This window comes from Callorhinus ursinus, unplaced genomic scaffold (genome assembly GCF_003265705.2).
Source record: "Callorhinus ursinus isolate GAN/ISIS: 27379988/994484 unplaced genomic scaffold, GSC_fseal_2.0 scaffold6, whole genome shotgun sequence".
Classification (NCBI taxonomy): Eukaryota; Metazoa; Chordata; class Mammalia; order Carnivora; family Otariidae; genus Callorhinus; species Callorhinus ursinus.
The window spans coordinates 3,330,089-3,348,482 of record NW_027397068.1 but is presented as its reverse complement, the minus strand read 5'-3'; the positions used below and the strand labels follow the sequence as shown (position 1 = coordinate 3,348,482).

General features: G+C 36.0%; 1 protein-coding gene across 8 annotated transcripts in view; it reads right to left on the bottom strand.

Annotated features, from left to right (window-relative positions):
• Nucleotides 1-18,394, bottom strand: part of BCKDHB (branched chain keto acid dehydrogenase E1 subunit beta) — a 216,434-nt gene that overhangs the window by 141,941 nt on the left and 56,099 nt on the right. For all 8 annotated transcript variants that reach the window (XR_012378482.1, XR_012378483.1, XR_012378485.1 and 5 more), the window contains 2 exons: nucleotides 3,384-3,481; nucleotides 1,034-1,144 (listed from right to left, as the gene is read on the bottom strand). Coding sequence is in view for 3 of the 8 variants with exons in the window: in XM_025859004.2 (XP_025714789.2) it covers nucleotides 1,034-1,144; nucleotides 3,384-3,481 (209 nt within the window). In the remaining 5 variants the exon portion in view is untranslated. Of the gene's footprint in view, nucleotides 1-1,033; nucleotides 1,145-3,383; nucleotides 3,482-18,394 lie in introns of those variants that run through there.

The window sequence follows — 18,394 nt, the reverse complement described above, 5'->3', positions numbered from 1 at the left end:
AAGCCATCCGTAACCATGTCAAGTGTTTAGATGATGTCAAGTGAGTCTACAGAACATTTCCTATAACAAATCTTAAGTCTTCCAATAAATTGTAAAACAATCTTTACCTAAATACCCTATGCTATATTTTTACAGCAGTAGGAGCTGCAGGTTATTTTCACATGACTAACCTAAGAAACAGCCTATAAAAGCTTTGAGAATACTACAGTTCTTAAAAAATAATATAAAATACCCTAGGTTTTAGGACTCACTTGCTATAACAGTAAATCAAGAAAAAGTAAGACATGCAACATTACCTAAACCTTAGTAGGTAAGACCATCACAAAAACAGAGCCTAATCTTCCTCATATACCACAATGGAAACAGATGAACTTTGGTTACCTCTACATTAATATGAAAGCTATCAGTTATAACCAAGTAAATGAGAACTGAACTATATTCCTGAGAGGGGACTATCAAGAGTTTGCTTAGATGGAAAACTACGAGCAGACAGAAGAATCCCACAACATAACATTCCAACTGTGATTCACAGTATGAAGACTATGTAGAGAGGGTTTTTGTTTTGTTTTGTTTTTTGCTTTGTTTTGTTTTTTAAATAATCCATCTCCATCTCTTTTGGAGAGGAGACAAATGAAAATTCAGCCAAACCATTTAGTTGACTCTATCAAACCTTGCTTATCGAACCATAACCCATAAGTTGTTAAAAACACAGGTGACCTCAACAACCTGATATGCTTTCATTTGCACTACTCCATTACTTCCACAGCTCAACCCAAGCTGGCTGCATGAAAGACACAGTTCTGTAATATTGTAAACAAAGAACTATGGGAGGGAAAAACCTCAAGGGGTTGGTTTGCTTGAGCATTAAGCTGATTATATAACATATATTTCTGTGATGGTGTAAATTTTAAAGTTTTCAATCAGTTGAAAATGCTCATAAAACTCAAAATTTCAAAACAATTCTTTGCAAATTGCCAACAAATCTGGCCCACAGATTTAAGGAAATGACATTCTTTCAACACTATATTCATACCTTGCAAACCGTATCCATGTCCCAAGGTAGTATAGTCCTCAGATCAATGACTTCACAAGACACTCCAAGCTTCTCTTGAGCCATGGAAGCCACCTCTCGGATCACATGAACCTGAAATGAAAATAGCAGAGAATAACTACAGAGATTCAGACCCAAAAAGTCAGCTGAATTCTGACATCATTAATAGAAACAGTGTTTACAGTCAGGGGAACTTATTTGCAATGGAGAATTAAATTTGTTTTAGATATGTTGACCCCAATTCCCCCAAAGTAATCAAACACAGAGGTCTAGAAAATAGTTGGAAAGATGTCCTTAATTTCAGGAAGGGAAAGCAGTCATTGATAGAGACACTGATTCTAAAGATATCAGCACACAGAAAGTAAAGTCAGAGGAGTAGGTTAAGTTTCTAGAGAAAGCATGTGGAGGGAGAAATAAAGGGCAGAACTTACGGGACCCTGCAGAGGACCAACATTTAAGGAGAAAATGGAGAAGAAGGAAAAGAAGAAGAAGGAGAAGAAGGAAAAGAAGAAGAAGGAGAAGAAGAAGGAAAAGAAGGAGAAGAAGAAGAAGAAGAAGGAGAAAAGGAAGAAGAAGGAGAAGGAGAAGGAGGAGGAGGAGGAGGAGGAGAAGGAAAAGAAGGAGGAGAAGAAGAAGAAGGAGAAAAGGAAGAAGAAGGAGAAGAAGGAGAAGGAGAAGAAGAAGGAGGAGAAGGAGGAGGAGGAGGAGGAGGAGGAGAGGAAAAAGAAGGAGAAGAGGAAGTGGAAGAAGAAGAGGAAAAGGAAGCAGCGCCTGGATGGCTCAGTCAGTTAAGCAAACAACCCTTGATTTGAGCTCAGGTCATGACCTCAGGGTCATGAGATTGAGCCCTGAGTCAGGCTCTACACCCAGCATCCAGCCTAAGATTCTCTCACTTTCCCTCTGCTCTTCCCCACCATTCATGCTTTCTCAAAAGAGGGAGGGAGGGAGGGAGGGAAGGAAGGAGGGAGGGAGGGAGGGAGGGAGGGAGGGAGGAAGATCAACCAGGAGACAATGTATGCCAGAAACTAAAGAAGAAAGAGTTTCACAGAAACGGCAGCCAGCATCATACACCGTGGCAATATGGGGTAAGGGTTGGATTTAAAAATTAGAAAATTAGGAATGTTAACAAGAATAGTTTTAGTAAATTAGTGGGGACAAATCTCATAAGGTACAAGAATATAAGGAAGTTAAGGAATTAAATACAGGTAGTAGAAAACGTTGTTCAAGTTTAGTGATAAAAGAAAGGACAAAATATACTGGTATTTCAGGGAAAAGTAGGGTAGAGAAAAGGTTATTTTTTATATAGGGAAGAAATATACACCTTTTTAATGAAAGGGACATTGAAAGGAGAAACTGAAGATGCAGAAGAGGGAAGGGACCAGCTGGTACATTACAGCCCTGGAAAAGGCAAAATGGAATATAATCTGAAAGAGTTGTAGAGGTAGCTATGAAAACCAGACACCTCTTCTTTTGAGGATAAAAGAGAAAGAGGAGTAAAGGACTGGCAGCAAACATGGTAGGTGGGAGGAAAGAGCAAGTTATAGGACATAGTATCTAATACACTACTCCCCTATCACAAAGAGAGGCAAGGATGCCCGCTTAGCGACAGGGATACAGATAAAAGATTTTCCCACTGGAGGTAAAAAACCATGAGGACTAGCTCTCCAAGCCAAAAATCAAGTGGAGAAGAAAGTCAGAGGGTGTAGTATTACAAATGACTTATTTTCTTCATTTACTGCTATACAAGTTTTCTAAAATAAGTACTTCCTTCACACAGAAAAATGAAAATTGGACCATTTCTTTAGAAGAAGGAGATAGAGATAGAAGTCTATGGCCAAAGGAAAAAAAAAAAGTCCCAAGCTTAAAAGTCTGGAGGGAGGACAATGTGACAATGAGCACTGGGGAAACTGAGGGAGATCGGTATTGAGGTTCGCTGGAACAGAGGAAGGTATGGAATTCTGAGGCTGGACTCCTGGATGGTCCACATGACCAGCAAAGTAATCACAAGAGATGGCAGCAGATGTGATGAAAACGATAGGAAGTCAAGCACAGAAACAAGTATGAGGATGTATAATGCATGCTTCAAAAGAGACAGTTTCTCAAGTACATTTTTATATAATGGCTTCACCACATGCATATATATTTTAATATGACTGAACGGGCACCTCACCCTCAACCAGAAGTCAGTACCAGATATAGATGTAGCACTAACAAGACTTAAAATTTGACATATAAGAAAAACAACACTTTGGATTTTTATAGTATCAGGATAAAAAAATGAGAGCTTCCAAGCACAATAGGGACATTATTGGTTCTTAGAAATGTTACTGACCTGAGTGCCCCAGGCAACTAGAGTCACGTCACTCCCTTCCTGAATGACTTCAGCCTGGGACAGGGGAATGTTGTATGGTTCTACAGGAACCTGTTCAACTGAATATAGAACAGGGAAAAAAATAAAAATTTATTTTTTCTCATGTGGCGCTTATGCACAAGACAATATAAGCATTTCACTGTGGCAAAGCTTTCTTTTATTCTTCTCCCCAAATTCCATAAGTTACTTAAAACAGAAATAGCATTTATTATATGGCTCTATGACATTACTACACATATGAAAAAGTCCCATGTAAATGAAGAAAATGTATCAGCTACCCTGGCACAGAAAAAGGACTTTGGGTAAAAACTAAGAAAATGCTACAGTAAGGGCTTTGGTCGACAATGTGACACACTGGTTCATTAACTGAAACAAATATGCCATACTAATATGTTAGTAATATAGAAAACTGGGTGCAGGGTATATGGGAACTCTCCTGTACTATCCTCACACTTTTTCTGTGAATCTAAAACTGTTCTGAAAAAATAAAGTTAGAAATATTTAATGTGTTTCCGCTAAAACTTGATCAGACTGAATTAAGTTCTCAGACAAGTTGTTGATCAAGAAGCCAACTTATGGTGACTTGAAAAACAAAACACATAGAGCAGAGCCAAATTTTTATGTATATTTTATTTTTACCCCTTGCATCTACGGACACTTCATCAACTACGGCAGCTCGTAACACCTTAAATTTCAAAGCTGAATCCTTTATACCTCAAGAAGATACACTAAATCAGCTCCACCAGGCCAAAAGGAAGAATAAGCCACTGGTATCCCAGAGAAGACTATTTCATGATTATTTCTGCCCAATCGAGTACAAGCAATAAAAAGTTGACTGAATTCAAGGGGAAATCATAAGGTGAATTTTAAAATGAAATTGTAGGAAGTTGCTGGAATTGCCCCATTATGCTGGGAAGCCTTCTTGAATGCCCATTTGAGAGCAGTAATATGGTAGAAGCAGTGGGGGGAAGAAATCAATCCTTTTTGTTCACTTTCCCTATAATCTTTTATCATTGTTGTATGGATTTTTTTTTTTTTATTCAAAGAGCAAAGAAGGACAAACTAAAAGGTTCCCTCTCTGCCCCAGTGAGTTCTCTCAACTCCACGGCCCAGAGTCATCAATACCAACAACTTCCTGCATGTCTGCAGGGGACAGCTTTCATGCTTTCTGTCATCCAGGCTTCTTAATCTTCTTTCTAAATTAGGGAAATGTCCCATCTGATGAGGCAGGGCCCTTTGTCCATAACAGAAGTAAGGTCCACATCTGTACTTTCCCAGCTTCCCTTGCAGCTAGGGCCCTAAAATGTGGGCTCTGCTGATCAAAGGCACCCAGGCCACACTCTGAAATGGATGCTGAGGGCAAGAAGAGCAGCAGGGACCCAGAATCCATCCTACAGTACTGGTAACAGTGGAGGCAGATCCAGCTTTCAGGCTCAGGGGTGTCAATGATTCAGACTGTAGTTCCATGTCCACTGATAGCTGCCACAGTATCTTTGTAAAACCAGTTACGTGGAATTTTGGGTACTGTTTCTAGACATATGGCCTCTAAGCCTGGTTCTTAGGCACTCCAAAGATTTCTGAGCTGTTCACTATCCTTCAATACATCTTTTCAGCTTATATTGGCCAGAGCTGGATTTCTGCTTGAAAATTAAGAACCCTGACTGATTTAGTGTCTTTTCAGATGTTTATAATATTCAAGTATGCACACTCATAAACATATGTGAATCTTTTTTTCCACATAGAGAATCACCTTGTACACCCTGTTCAGAAGGTCTTCTATCATCTCCCCTTTTCTCACTCGGCAATATATCTTGGCCATGTTTTCATGTCAAAAATACAGTTTTTTAAAATCATTTGTAAGTATAATCTATCAAATTTAATGGTACTGTTATCAGTGATGTGGAAAATTTTATTTCCTGTATTTTTTTATATTTCCAATCCAACAGCATGTCTATAACCAATGCCAGAGAGATGAATATTTTTTTAAATCATCGATATATTTAAATAATACACTAAAATCCACAAAACTGCTCAAAGCAAATGCTTTAGAAAACTCCTAAGTGTTAAAATCATTTTTTAAACTTTTTGTGTAACATGTAAAACTACATTGAGTCAGATTATCTAAACCAGGAGTGGGCAAGGCAATTTTTGTAAACAGTATCTTACTGGAACACAGCCATTCATTTACATATCATCCATGGCTGTTTTTGCCCTACAACAGCAGAGCTGAGGAGTTAACAAAACTCCTACAAGCTCAAATTCTTACTATCTCTTCCTTTACAGAAACAGTTTGCCAACCTCAATTCTAAACAGTGCTTTCAGAGGTTAATTCCAGTCCATTCACAGAGAGCTTAAATCCAGTGTTGGATGGACAGATGAACCAACAGATACACGAGTGGACAAAGGAACACACAAACGGGGAGACAAACATTCAACTGGAGTAGTACACTCTACTTAGCAGTTCTCAGTGGCTAAACCAAAGCCACGGTCAAGAACGATGCTGATGATATGCAACAAACACGGAAAGGTAGCACAAAGGCTCTTTGCCATCAAGTCTTCCCTCCTCTGGCAGCAAGATCTGCATGCCAATAGACAAGGCTTGAAGCCAGTACACACTCTGTCTTGTGATGAGTCAGTGGTTGTCATTCAAGAGTCTTATCTTTCCCGCCTTTTAAATCACTTGCCAGCTGATTAGCAAATCCCTGGAACACACAATTCTAATGGCTGGCACACTAAAAGAAATGGGCTAGCATCTTGGCCCACTTCCTTTGGTGAAATGCTGCCAGTGAGTGACTAACTGCTTCATTGTATTAAATAAATTACCCAGAATAATAAGACCTCATTACTTTAACACGTAATTAAGGAACAACATGGCAAACAAAGCATTGTTCTCCATCAACAAGATCGTGCAGAGAATTAGATTCAAGAAGAGTCTCTTATTAAAAACAACCAAAAAAAAAAAAAAAAACTACTAGATTCACATAAATTTAATCCTGAGAGCAGAAGAATGAGAGTATGTTCTTTTATTTGAACTTGGCAAACAGGTCACCTAGAGGGCAAGCCATAATTCACAGGTACTCTAGTTACACTAATTTAAAAGATACTTACTCCAAGAGAAGGTTATTATTTCGAATGAGCATTCTTGCACTCCTACCCCATGACTATGTGCTTTTTGAAAGAGAACAGGTAAGAGAAGTAATAACAGAAAATTTCAGGAACTGAAGAGCCCCTATACAGTCATATTACAGATTCCTGTTTTCATAGCAGTGGGACCAACTGAGACCACTCCATTTCACCAAATGCTGATTACATTCTAATCTCGGCACTAATGAGCATTCCAGACAAACCCTTCAGCATCAGACATACATTGACAAAAATGTGTCATCCAGAAAAATAAGAAATCTTTCTAAGACCAAAATTTAAAAGATGCAATTTTTGGCTCAAATATCAGACCGAATTTTTAAAATATATGTTTTAAGCTCCACATATATGTGTCCTTTATAACTGTAAATGCACTTATATTCATATTACCTATGCGCTTACAGATTCATTGTATGAATGAGTTCATGCCTGGCCCATTTTATTGCCTATTCTCTTCCCTTTTCCCTTCTCATTTGTTCGGTCATCTTGAACACATTTTTAAAATAAGGTAGTGTCAAAATGTATATGCTATGGGCAATACACCTTTACTCATTAATAGTTATTGCCTACCCAACGTATGCAGGCATCCTACAAGATATGGGAATATGAAACTGAAAGGGGCAGTCCCTCCCTGTCTTTGACAAGCATACACTCAACTGGGAGTTATAAAGATGGAAAGACATGATCAGTAAACAAAAACATGATACGGTAGTAGGGATAAACGGCTCTAGGAAAACAGAGGGAAGCAACAATCTGGTTGTAAGAACCGAGGAAGCTTCACCACCATGGAGGCCACAACTGAGAAGAGTCTTGAAGCTAACGAGGAAATAAAGAGAGTATTCCATGTAGAAAGAAAAGCTGTATACAAAGAAATGGAGGTGTGAAGTTGTGTGTGCGTGCATCTACAAACACATGTCAACACACACTTACGTGCTGTTTCAGGTAAGAGTGAGAGCTTTAAATTATATACCCAAGTCCCTAGAAAAACCTTTTCAATTCCTTCTGGCTTTACATATTAGTAACACATGTAGAAAGTGTCTGCAAGAAAATAATAACTCACTCTTAATGATGCAAGTTTCCCTGTGAGGCACAATATTACCATTACAGAGATAATAGGGTCATTTCTCTGCCCTGGCACTAATCTACAGTAATGCTAGTTTCCTCACAAATGTGAAAGTCAGCAGGGCTTTATTCATGTTGCATTATACATGATGCAGTGATAAAACATAAATGTTCTTCTTAAAAAGAATGGAGTATATTCCTAAAATGTTACTTTATGCTGCCTGGTTACTAACAACATTGGAAATCTTCATACTCGAGAAAGTCTATCTCATTTGTCAGAATTGACAGTCTAATGGGGGAGAGTGGGCAGATCCACTCAACCAAGAACCCAATTCCCAGCCCTGTCTCTGCCTCTAACTAACTTGGTGGTCTCTGACAAAGCATTGTATTGCTTTTATGCCCTAGGAACCCGTCTGTAAACTAGGGAAAGCAGCATCTGTCTGTCTGCCCCACCACAGGGACAGAAGGAAGGCATATTAAGTTAATCACACTATGGAGGTCCTTTCAGTTCTTAGGAAGAGGACAATTTTACATTTGAAATAACTCAATGATAAAGTCATTGAAATTACAAAGAAAGTTTTCCTTCTAGGGACATTTATCCTTACTCCTGTATAAAACTCCTGTTATTTAACCATCAACCAATCTCTCTATAATACCATTGTTATTTTTCCAAATAATCTTTCAGATGAGGCTACAAATTATGGTCAGACTTTGATAATTTTCACTTCTATACAAACAATTCATTTTAATACTGATGTTAGAGATGAGAAAATATATGAACAAGAAAAGTAAGTGCAATCTCTTGTAGTAATCTTTTAAATTATTCCCCAAATACAGTTGTAATCAATTTCCCCCTCACCTCTTCACCTCAAATTACTGAAAATCTAAAGACTGACCATTTATATTAGCAAGACCAAATCAATATACTGTTAACAGTATTATTTGTCTATATAAGCTATCATTATAATAGTTGTTATAATATTACTATCTAATTAAAAGACAAAATTACCTTTCAAAAAAGAAAAATTAAGTACTAAACTTTTCACACTATTTAAGCCACGGTGATTATTGGGAGCATGTGTGGACATCATAAACCAGCACAGTAAGTGACAGAGCGTGACAGACAAAAAAGACAAAGGAACAGTCTGTTCCACAATAAAGGAGACTAAGGAGACAACAATAAGTGGAGACTCTGGAATGGATCCTGATCCAGAAAGACGACATTAGTAGGACTACTGATGAAATTTGGATTAGGTGTGTGGAGGAGTTAACAGTATTGGATCACTGGTAATTTCCTGGTTTTGATTATTATTGCTACAGTTATTTGTGAGGTTAACATCTGTGGAAGCCAAGTGGGGGATACGTAAAAATTCTTTGTACTCTTTTTGCAACATTTCCATTTAAACTTATTTCAAAATGAAAAGTTTAGCAAAATATTAACATTAAAGTTTTTTGAAAGGAGGCTGACCCATCTTAATCAGTGTCCCATAGATTCTGGGAAAATACGGTGTAATTGATGGGCAAGTATGCAAAATCATGAATGTCACTAAACACCAACTATAGGAAACTGAGCTAAATATGAGGCACGATAGAGGCACTGTAGATTCATACTGTCTTGTGAAACAATCTCTGTCTTTTGAAATATTAGGCAAATAGAAAATGAGATTACTAATAAGCTATCCAATTGCAGAAGAAGTACAACCACATTTAGTACTGTATATGTGACCTTCATCTACCTGGATGAACTTAACCAAAGTTCTGATGATATAGAGACAGAAAGATGGGAAGACATAAATTCATTATCTGTGCATGCTTGTCAGCTTTTTGCTGGAGACTCTTGACCACTAAATAAAAACCAATAACCAATCAAACTGTCTAAATATAAACAACATCAAGTCAGGATCAGCAAGTATCTTGAATGTAACCAGGAGACTTGTCACACGGAGATACAAAAATATTTGAAATCTTAAAATCATTAGTGTTATTGTTTTAGAAGGTCATGTTTTCTTATTGCTGAAATACCACTGAAAAGTAACATCTATTATTTTTAACTGAATGGTGACACTGAGAACATAGTGACAAGCAATATTAAATAGGAAGGCCTGGACCCATTTCAACTCAAATGCACTCTAATTCTTTTCTTGGTAATTAATTTGAAAATCCCACATTTCTAATTTTTTGTGAGTGTAATGAGACAAGTTAGGCTTCTTTTCAGACTAGTTTGCAAACATAGCACAAAAGCAATGATATGATAAAGCAACCATCATATTCCTTTCACAACTTCAAAATTAACCTAATTACATTTTCCTATCTCATTTAAGGTAACAAAAGCTTTGAGATTGACGATATTGCATAATATGCATCAGTATACTTAATATATACACTAAAATTTAACCACTTTGTAATATATTTTGTTCAATTTTTGTAATGACTTAGTATTTTTTCCCTGTACTCTTTTAGTATGCAGCATTTAATAATTTAAAGTTCTCACATATGCAATTTTACTAGCAGTTGTCCCGCTTTCATGTTTAATATATTATAATTTCTTTAGTAAATATTTTCCAATGCATCTTCTGTAGCAAGGAGCTATATATGGGCGAACTTCATTCATATAAATAGACTCTAACATAGTAAATGGCAAAATGACAAAGAAAATAATTGAATACTGAATTTAATGGCACTATTTTAAAGCCATTCTCTATATCAGCACATGGACAGTTGAAAAGAAAAACAAATATCACCTAACAAAAAAATTCTATCAAGACAGAAAAGGAAAACGTTAATTCACTGTGAACTCTAAGATATACCATTATTTTATGAACCACTAGGAATGAGAAAACTGCCCATTAAACTGGCACTGTTTAGAATTTTACTCTGTTTACAATTATTTTCTTATCAAAAAAAGAAGTTTAGGCTTAATCAGGCATGGGTTTTATTACATATCATCCTTCTACAGACATAACAAAATATAAGCAAAATAAATTGGTTAAGCTATTCCTAAACTCTCTGACCTTTAGAAGCTAATTCTTCTCATTCTTCTTTTGACTTATAATCATCAGTGTCCATGTTTCTCCACAGAACAGCACTTTCTGTATCAGCAAGCACATCAGTGAAGCAGCACTTTATCAATGAATCCATAAAAGAATTATAAGATTGGTGCTGGGCTCGCAAGCTAGCTCAGTATTTAGGAACAGCCTATTTCTGATTCGTGCTTCCAAAGACTGTTAAATTATGATTCTTCACTTTGCCTGACCTTCTACCCATCACAACCATCTGGAACCTCATTGTTAAAAGAATAGTTCTCTAGCACCTCTGGAATTTTATTCTAAGCTGTGGATCTGAAATCTATTCTATGTAGGTATTGCTGCTGACTGATGATTTTGATATTTGTGCCTGAGTAGGTAACAATTACTAGCCACTGGATAAGATGATTGCAAGGCGACATTGCTTTTAAGCCATATTCCAATTTCAGAGGTGTTAAAATGTGAGAGGTGATGGAGATCTCAGAATCAATAAAATATAGTTCCTTAAATTGGGTAGATGACTTTAAAACATTAAAGTATTATTATAGATATTTTCTGCATTATGTTTTTGGTATCTTAAGTCCCTCAGTTTCCATAAATACACTATGACCCACGAGGAGCTACAATTCCCACTGGACACCAAGCATTCGCTGCCGTCCACCAACTTCCTAAATGCAGAGAGTAAACAGAAAAAGTCAAAAAGGCACTGGAGCACATCAAGAAAAGATAATTATTTTAAGGGTAAGAAAGGCACATGAAAACTACGTGATGTTTTTCATACTGCAAAATTCATCACTGCATTATCTAACACTGAACGATAGCTGTTGACTTCATGAATCAGCATCCAATCAGGAAAACAGAAACCTCTCTAGAAGACTTGAATTCAGGCAATCTGTTACAAAGATGTTGGAAGGGCCGAGTAGCATGGTAACATAATGTAACCCAGAGATTAGGAAGCAGCTAACACCCCTGGGCTAGCCTCGGTCATCCACAGGAGCCACTAACGGTGCTGGAACCACCATGAGCTGCTGCAGAGCAGGACAGACCCCACCAAAGGCCCCATATCACCAATGCTACCGAGCAATGGCAGCTGGGGCACAGCCTTGTCGACTACCGCCACCAAGCCCAAAATGGCTCCTTTCTTCCACCTTCATCCCACCTTCTAAACCATTCCAAGTGCTCTCTGTTGACAGAATCCTGCTGGAAATCAGGCAGGATATCAAGAAAATACACTTTACTCGTTTTGAACCCCAGCATTACAGAGGAAAACACAGAAGGGAAAGTGTGAGGATGAGAGGCAAATGAACATAGCACAGATTTAAATTACAAAGAACATTTAAGAGAAGAAAAGGTCACCTTTGATGAGAAATAATGGGAACCCCATATGTTAATGATCAAAAAGCTAACGTTTGAGCCCATCCTGTACCTGACACTGTTTCAAGCATTTATATGTATCACCTCATTTCATCCCTACAACTCAATACAAACGATACTAGATTTATTCCAGTTCTACAGATAAGGAAACTGAGGCAGAGAGACATTAAGTAACTCAGTGAAGTCATAAGACAGTCAGTGGTAACTCTGAGGTCCAGGCTCATAACCACCATGTTATATTGTATAGAAATCTGCCCAAAGTGGATTTCAGTAGCAATATCAAGTATGAACACTCATCAAGCTTGATCCTCACCATATGCCTTAAAAATCAATAGCAGCCAAATGCATATTTTAAAACAGGGAACACTATGTTTTTAATATTTAAAACTGTGGCACACATAATCTTTAGAATAAATAATTGCTATTTTCCTGCAGACCAACCAAGTATTAAGTCTAGATTCCTCACTGACCTCCAGCAATTCACTCCCATTTTCTCAAATTAATTTTTTAGACACTAAATGGACTTTATAGTCCATAAAGCAAATATTCACTAAAATCTCCACATACATATCACCCAGTATTGGCCTCTGTGTGTTGCACTGTGTGTCATTCCTCCATTAGAAATCTGTATTTTTCTTTTATGCAAATCCCTTCATATCAAATTCTGGATTAAAACTACCTAATTATGAAGGGCTCCAGGCATATTTATATAGCCAGAAACTATGATTTGTAGTCCTAGTGGTTTAAATCAAATATCATTTATTTAATAATCATTTCATAACCCCAAGCTATATTTAATGCTAAAGATAAAAAAGGATAAATTAGGTAGAATCCATCAATTCAACTACAACAATGCTAAAAGAGTACAGATAAAATTAATAAATAATTTCAAATTATTGAGAAAATTTTCCCAGTTGTAATTTTTATAAACGTGACCATTTTATTTCTATTTGTGAAGAGTGAAACTATGTGAAAATTACTAAATATAACCCTAATGGTCTTAGAAATTTAGTGTTTACTACCTATCTAACCTGTAAGGAGAGGCAATTTATAGATCTTTAACTTCTGTTCAACACACACTTTTACACTGAAGATGAAAACTCCGAAAGGGCCTTTTGTGTGCCTTTTATTCCAAATTTGAAATTCTTTAGATCAACTATGAAAATGTCAGCTAAAAACACCCCATCTGCTAATCAACAGTTCAGTTTGGGCGGTGTTAATATCACTGTCTGTATACTAAGTCATTGACAACTAGGTCAACAAAGTGAGGTTTAATTAGAAATTTTCTATTTTAACTTTCTTCATAAAGGACACTGTTTATCATATGCAAGTCGATCTTTCAAACATCTGCCTTTGTACACATTTTGAGAAACACGTTAGGAACTTCCTATAATCAAAAGTAGAAGACTCTGGCTTGACCTAACATGATACAGTGCACACCCAAATATGCTAGGATAGGTTGTAAATAATCTTAAATGATCTGTAAGAGCCCCTGAAGGATTAAAAATATCCTACAGTGGCCTTCACAAAGTTCAATTACTCCCTCTTCACAAAACCATTTTGGACCAACCATTCCTAAAACTGGCTGAACGCTGGCTGACGTCTCTTACTAAAGCTCTATGAAATATCTACCCTTCTCTCTCTCCTGAATTTGAACACTCTGAGTTGGGCTCATGACTCAATAGCCTGAATAAAGATTTATGCTTAAGGGTGTTAATACTAAAATAAATCCATTGGAGATTTTTAAATAATACAGAAACATCCTTTGATGCACTATTAACATTTATCAAGCATAATTATCAGTCAAGCAGTATTATAATTTACATGTATTAATATATTTAATCAAACGATACTAAGAAAGAAAAGTTTTATACTACTAAATTTGAAAATCCAGAGAAGAAATGTATTATACAAAGATATAAATGACCAACTTTTACTCGAGAATAAGTAGTAGTCTAGGGGCGCCTGGGTGACTCAGTCGGTTAAGCATCTGCCTTCTGCTCAGGTCATGATCTCGGAGTCCTGGGATCGAGCCCCAAATCAAGCTCCCTGCTCAGCGGGGAGTCTGCTTCTCCCTCTGCCCCTCACCCATCTCATGCTCTCTCTCTCTCTCTCAAAAAAATAAATACAATTTTAAAAAAAAGAATAAGTAGTAGTCTAATAATCATAAAAGATACTGAAAAGAAAGTCAAACATGTGTCCCCAAAGTCACAAGAACCAGAAAGCTTTACGAACAAATTATATGAAACCTTACAGACAGATAATTTCTAGCCATTCAGTCCAGTCTGGAGCACAGAAAAAGAAAGCATGGCATTTAATTCTACAACACTATAACAACCCTGATCCTGAAACTAGACAAGGTTTCTGATTCTGAAGGAAGGAAAACTATAGACCAATTTGACATATAAATACATGCTTGTGTTCATACATGTAAAGAGAGAAAACTATGGTCCAATTTTACATATGAACATAAAGGTCTTTTAAAAAAAATCTTCAACTGAATCCAGCAATATGCTAAAAGAATAATGCATCATGATAAAGTAGAATTTATCCCAGGAATACAAGGATTGAAACATCAGAAAATAGGTTAATGAAATACACCTCATGAAGAGATCAAAGAAGAAAAACCATATAATCGTCTCATCAGGTATCTAGAAAGAATTTGATAAAATGCAACACCTTGGGAGAAACAGGAGGAAGTGGCATTTAAGTGAAAAATAGAGATTTCCTTAATTTGATGAAGAGTACTGACCAAGGCCCCGGTTAAGAAGGGAGGAGACACCCTTATAATAATAACAACAACAACGATAAATGTCTCATCAATTACTGCAAAAAAAAAAGCAATACCTATCATTAGCTATAGAAGATAAGATTTTCCACCCAGAAAGTCTAAAACACTTAACTAAAATATTATTAGAGAAATGAGTACGGTCTCCAAAGGCAGTATTAATGTACAAAAATCAATAGCTTTTCTACATATCAGTAATAAAAAACTATTAGAAATATGTAATAGAAATAGCCCAATCATAATGGCAACAAAGACCCTAAACATCTAGTTAATAACCCTAACAACAAATGTGTCAAACCTAATGGTAATAACTACACAATTTACTAGTGGACCTAAAAGTTTGAATAGATGGAGATAACCATTTTCTAGGAAAAGAAGAATCATTACAGTGAAGGTATAAAAAACAGAAATAAAATGCTCTGTTTTCTGCCTACTTAAAACAAAGACCTTAAAACTGTATATAATTTAGAAATAATAGGTTATATGCTGCTCTCAGTGACATCTAGTGTATGGATGGGCACAGATACTATGGTGACATTTCCAAGAAGGTAACATTAAACTGTTGAGATCCTGCTGTTGCAAGGTGGACTTCTAACAAACAGACTAACACTTTTTATGACGACAGAATACAGAAAAAAAAAAGTGTAAAAAAAAAAATACAAGAATGAGCAAAAGTCTGACACACAAGACAACAGAAATGCAAGACTTTTATTCTTAGTATTCTCAAGTTAACTCTTACAAACATTTCCAGCTTTCATTCTTATCTTTCAGTCTATAAACAGCTAAATTTTAAGTCTTGTCTCCCTACAGTACCTGTGTCAATATACCTTATCCTTCTAGTTTTTCCAATGCTATTTAGAGACATGCAGTGTCTGGCTTCAATCATTTATTATTCAGGGCTTAATCAATGAATATATGAGGCTTATCGAAAACAAGGATGGAATTAAACATAGGTTTCACAGTTTAAACAATAAAGGACATAGGCTTGTAATTTGCTCCTTCCACATAAGTGTGTATATACAACATATATTTTATATATATATATAAAACCGGTATCTTTACTTCAAAATTGTTTGGAATAAGAATTTACAAACAACTAAAATTTCCATAATAGGAGAAAGAACGAAATTCTTTTGCATGTGCCATAATTTATGAACTAAAAATCAGCTAAATCATTCAAAATGAATACATTGAAATACATCCAAAATAAATTGGTAAGTAAAGCAACTTACAGAATAGTTACAATATGTTCTTATTATTTTATGTTTATGTATGTTCTACACATTCACAGATTTGAATAAATGTAAATGCATGGGAAAAGATTTTCAAAGTAAGTTATAGAACAATGTCTATAGTATGATCTTATATAACTGTTTATATGTAAATGTGTTCTATACATTCATGTATGCACGCAAATATACATGCATAAAAAAGGTCTGAGAAAAGGAGTTGGGGGTAAGGAAAAGGAACTCTCACTTTCTGTTCTATATAGCTCTATGATGCTTGAACCTATACAAAAGTACATAGGATTAATGACATTGAATTTTATTAAAAACACAAAGTAAATCAGTCTATCATGTAGCTTAAGCTTAGTCATTGACAATGCATCCAGCTGGATTAGGCCAATGATCAAAAATAGACATCTGTCTAATGTCCAAAGTTAGTCTGAAAGTGAATGTCAATAATATAAAGAATATCCCAGAGTATAAGAAAGTTTCACTGGGTCCTATCCCATGAAAATTTCAATTTATCAAGTCAATCACAAAAGATATATAAACAAATTTAAAGGCAAATTTTGTACTTCAAGTTGACTGAAAAGCTTTTGATTCTTCTTGCTACTTAATAGATCAGGCCTTCTCATCACAAAAAAGGACAATAATCTATTAGCTGCATTCCCTGTTTGTTTTAGGTTTATAATAAATGCTATTGCAGGTGGCTCAGTTGGTTAAGCGTCTGCCTTCGGCTCAGGTCATGATCTTGGGGTTCTGGGATTGAGCCCCGTGTTGGGCTCCCCACTCAGCGGGGAGTCTGCTTCTCCCTCTCCCTCTGCTCCTCTCCCCCCTGCTTGTGCTCTCTCTCTCTCAAATAAATAAATAATCTTTGAAAAAATAAAATAAAATAAAATAAATGCTACTCCACAAGGTTAAGATGGAAGTCCACATGACTATAAAGAATATGAAATAAAAAACATGAAATATAAAAATTCACTTGTAATCAAATAAGCAAACACTGAAATAAAATGATAGTAATAATATTTGTTTAAAAGTACAGATAAAAGTCTGGCAGTATATGCAATAAAAAGTCAACAGTAGTTAAGGAATGGATTTATGAGCTCCTTTTATCTTCTCTTTTGTACTTCTTAGGAGTTTCAGTAAGCAGATGTGAAAGACTGAAAAATAAGGGGTGTGCCAAAAGTCAGCCAGCTAAGTAGGGAGTAGAGCCAGCATTTCAAACTCAGGTAATCTGGTTCCAGAATCCACCTTCTTAACACAGAGTTTACCGGATTACCCCAGGGCAGAAAAGATGCCAACAGGAAAAAGAAAAACCTGACTGGCCACCTTATGTGCCCAAACATAATGAAAATAGGTTATATGGAGGAAATTAGGGACTTTATTGGTAATAGGAACATGAGAAATTAAGCAGATGAAAAAAAGAGAAAAAACATTATTTGGTCCAGAGAAGACAGAGCCTGTATATCAATGAGGGAATAAAACGCCCCCCCTCTTTTTTTTTTTGCTCAGTTGTTAATCATATCAATATGATGATCATAGTAATGTAAACACTAATGATCTGACCAAAAACTACACTCGAAGTCCATGAAGATATTGGGAGAAGTTTGAATATGTTGAGAGGAAAGAATGGCACATGCTGGGGAAAAGCGGGGACATAAAATAGCTAAATTCTAGTAGGAAGTTAAAATCATAACCCCTAAAATGTTAAAAAGCAGTATAAGCATATTCTTTACAAATATGATAAATAAAAAAAAAAGTGACTGAAAGAGTTGAAAAGAATCGCCTGTGGGGGAGAATCACCGATTTGGTGAAGGCTGAGGTAAGAAACTACTATTTTTTGTCCTAAGATACATTATTTGACTTTTTAACTTCCGTAAAAGTGTTAATTTCAATTTCAAAACTAATTCAAAAATATCACAGATGAATTAAATTCTCTCGCATTACTCAGTTCTTGTGAGGGTGACTAGTATTAGATGTACTTGACTGCATCAAGATAATCCACTTCATGACGCCAATCAAAACAAATTTAAAAGGTAAAATACTCTTTTGTGTACACTGATACTGGGCAAAAACATTTTAAAGTCATCTACCACTCAAAAGCTACAATCTTCTCTTCAAGATATACGAATTCACATATAATCAATGTATTTACTAAAGAAAGGAAAAAAAGAAAAGCCCCTCGACACCATTATGACCTATTTTTGCCTGAAAGGGTCATCTGAATCCTAGAAATGAAGCACCACAAGGCTTTGAGTCTTTTTCCCCCCACTAGAACAACCATAGGTGAAAGCCGTATTTACTTCATAATCACTGATGTCATGAATCAATTTCAATTAAATAAATCCAAAAAGC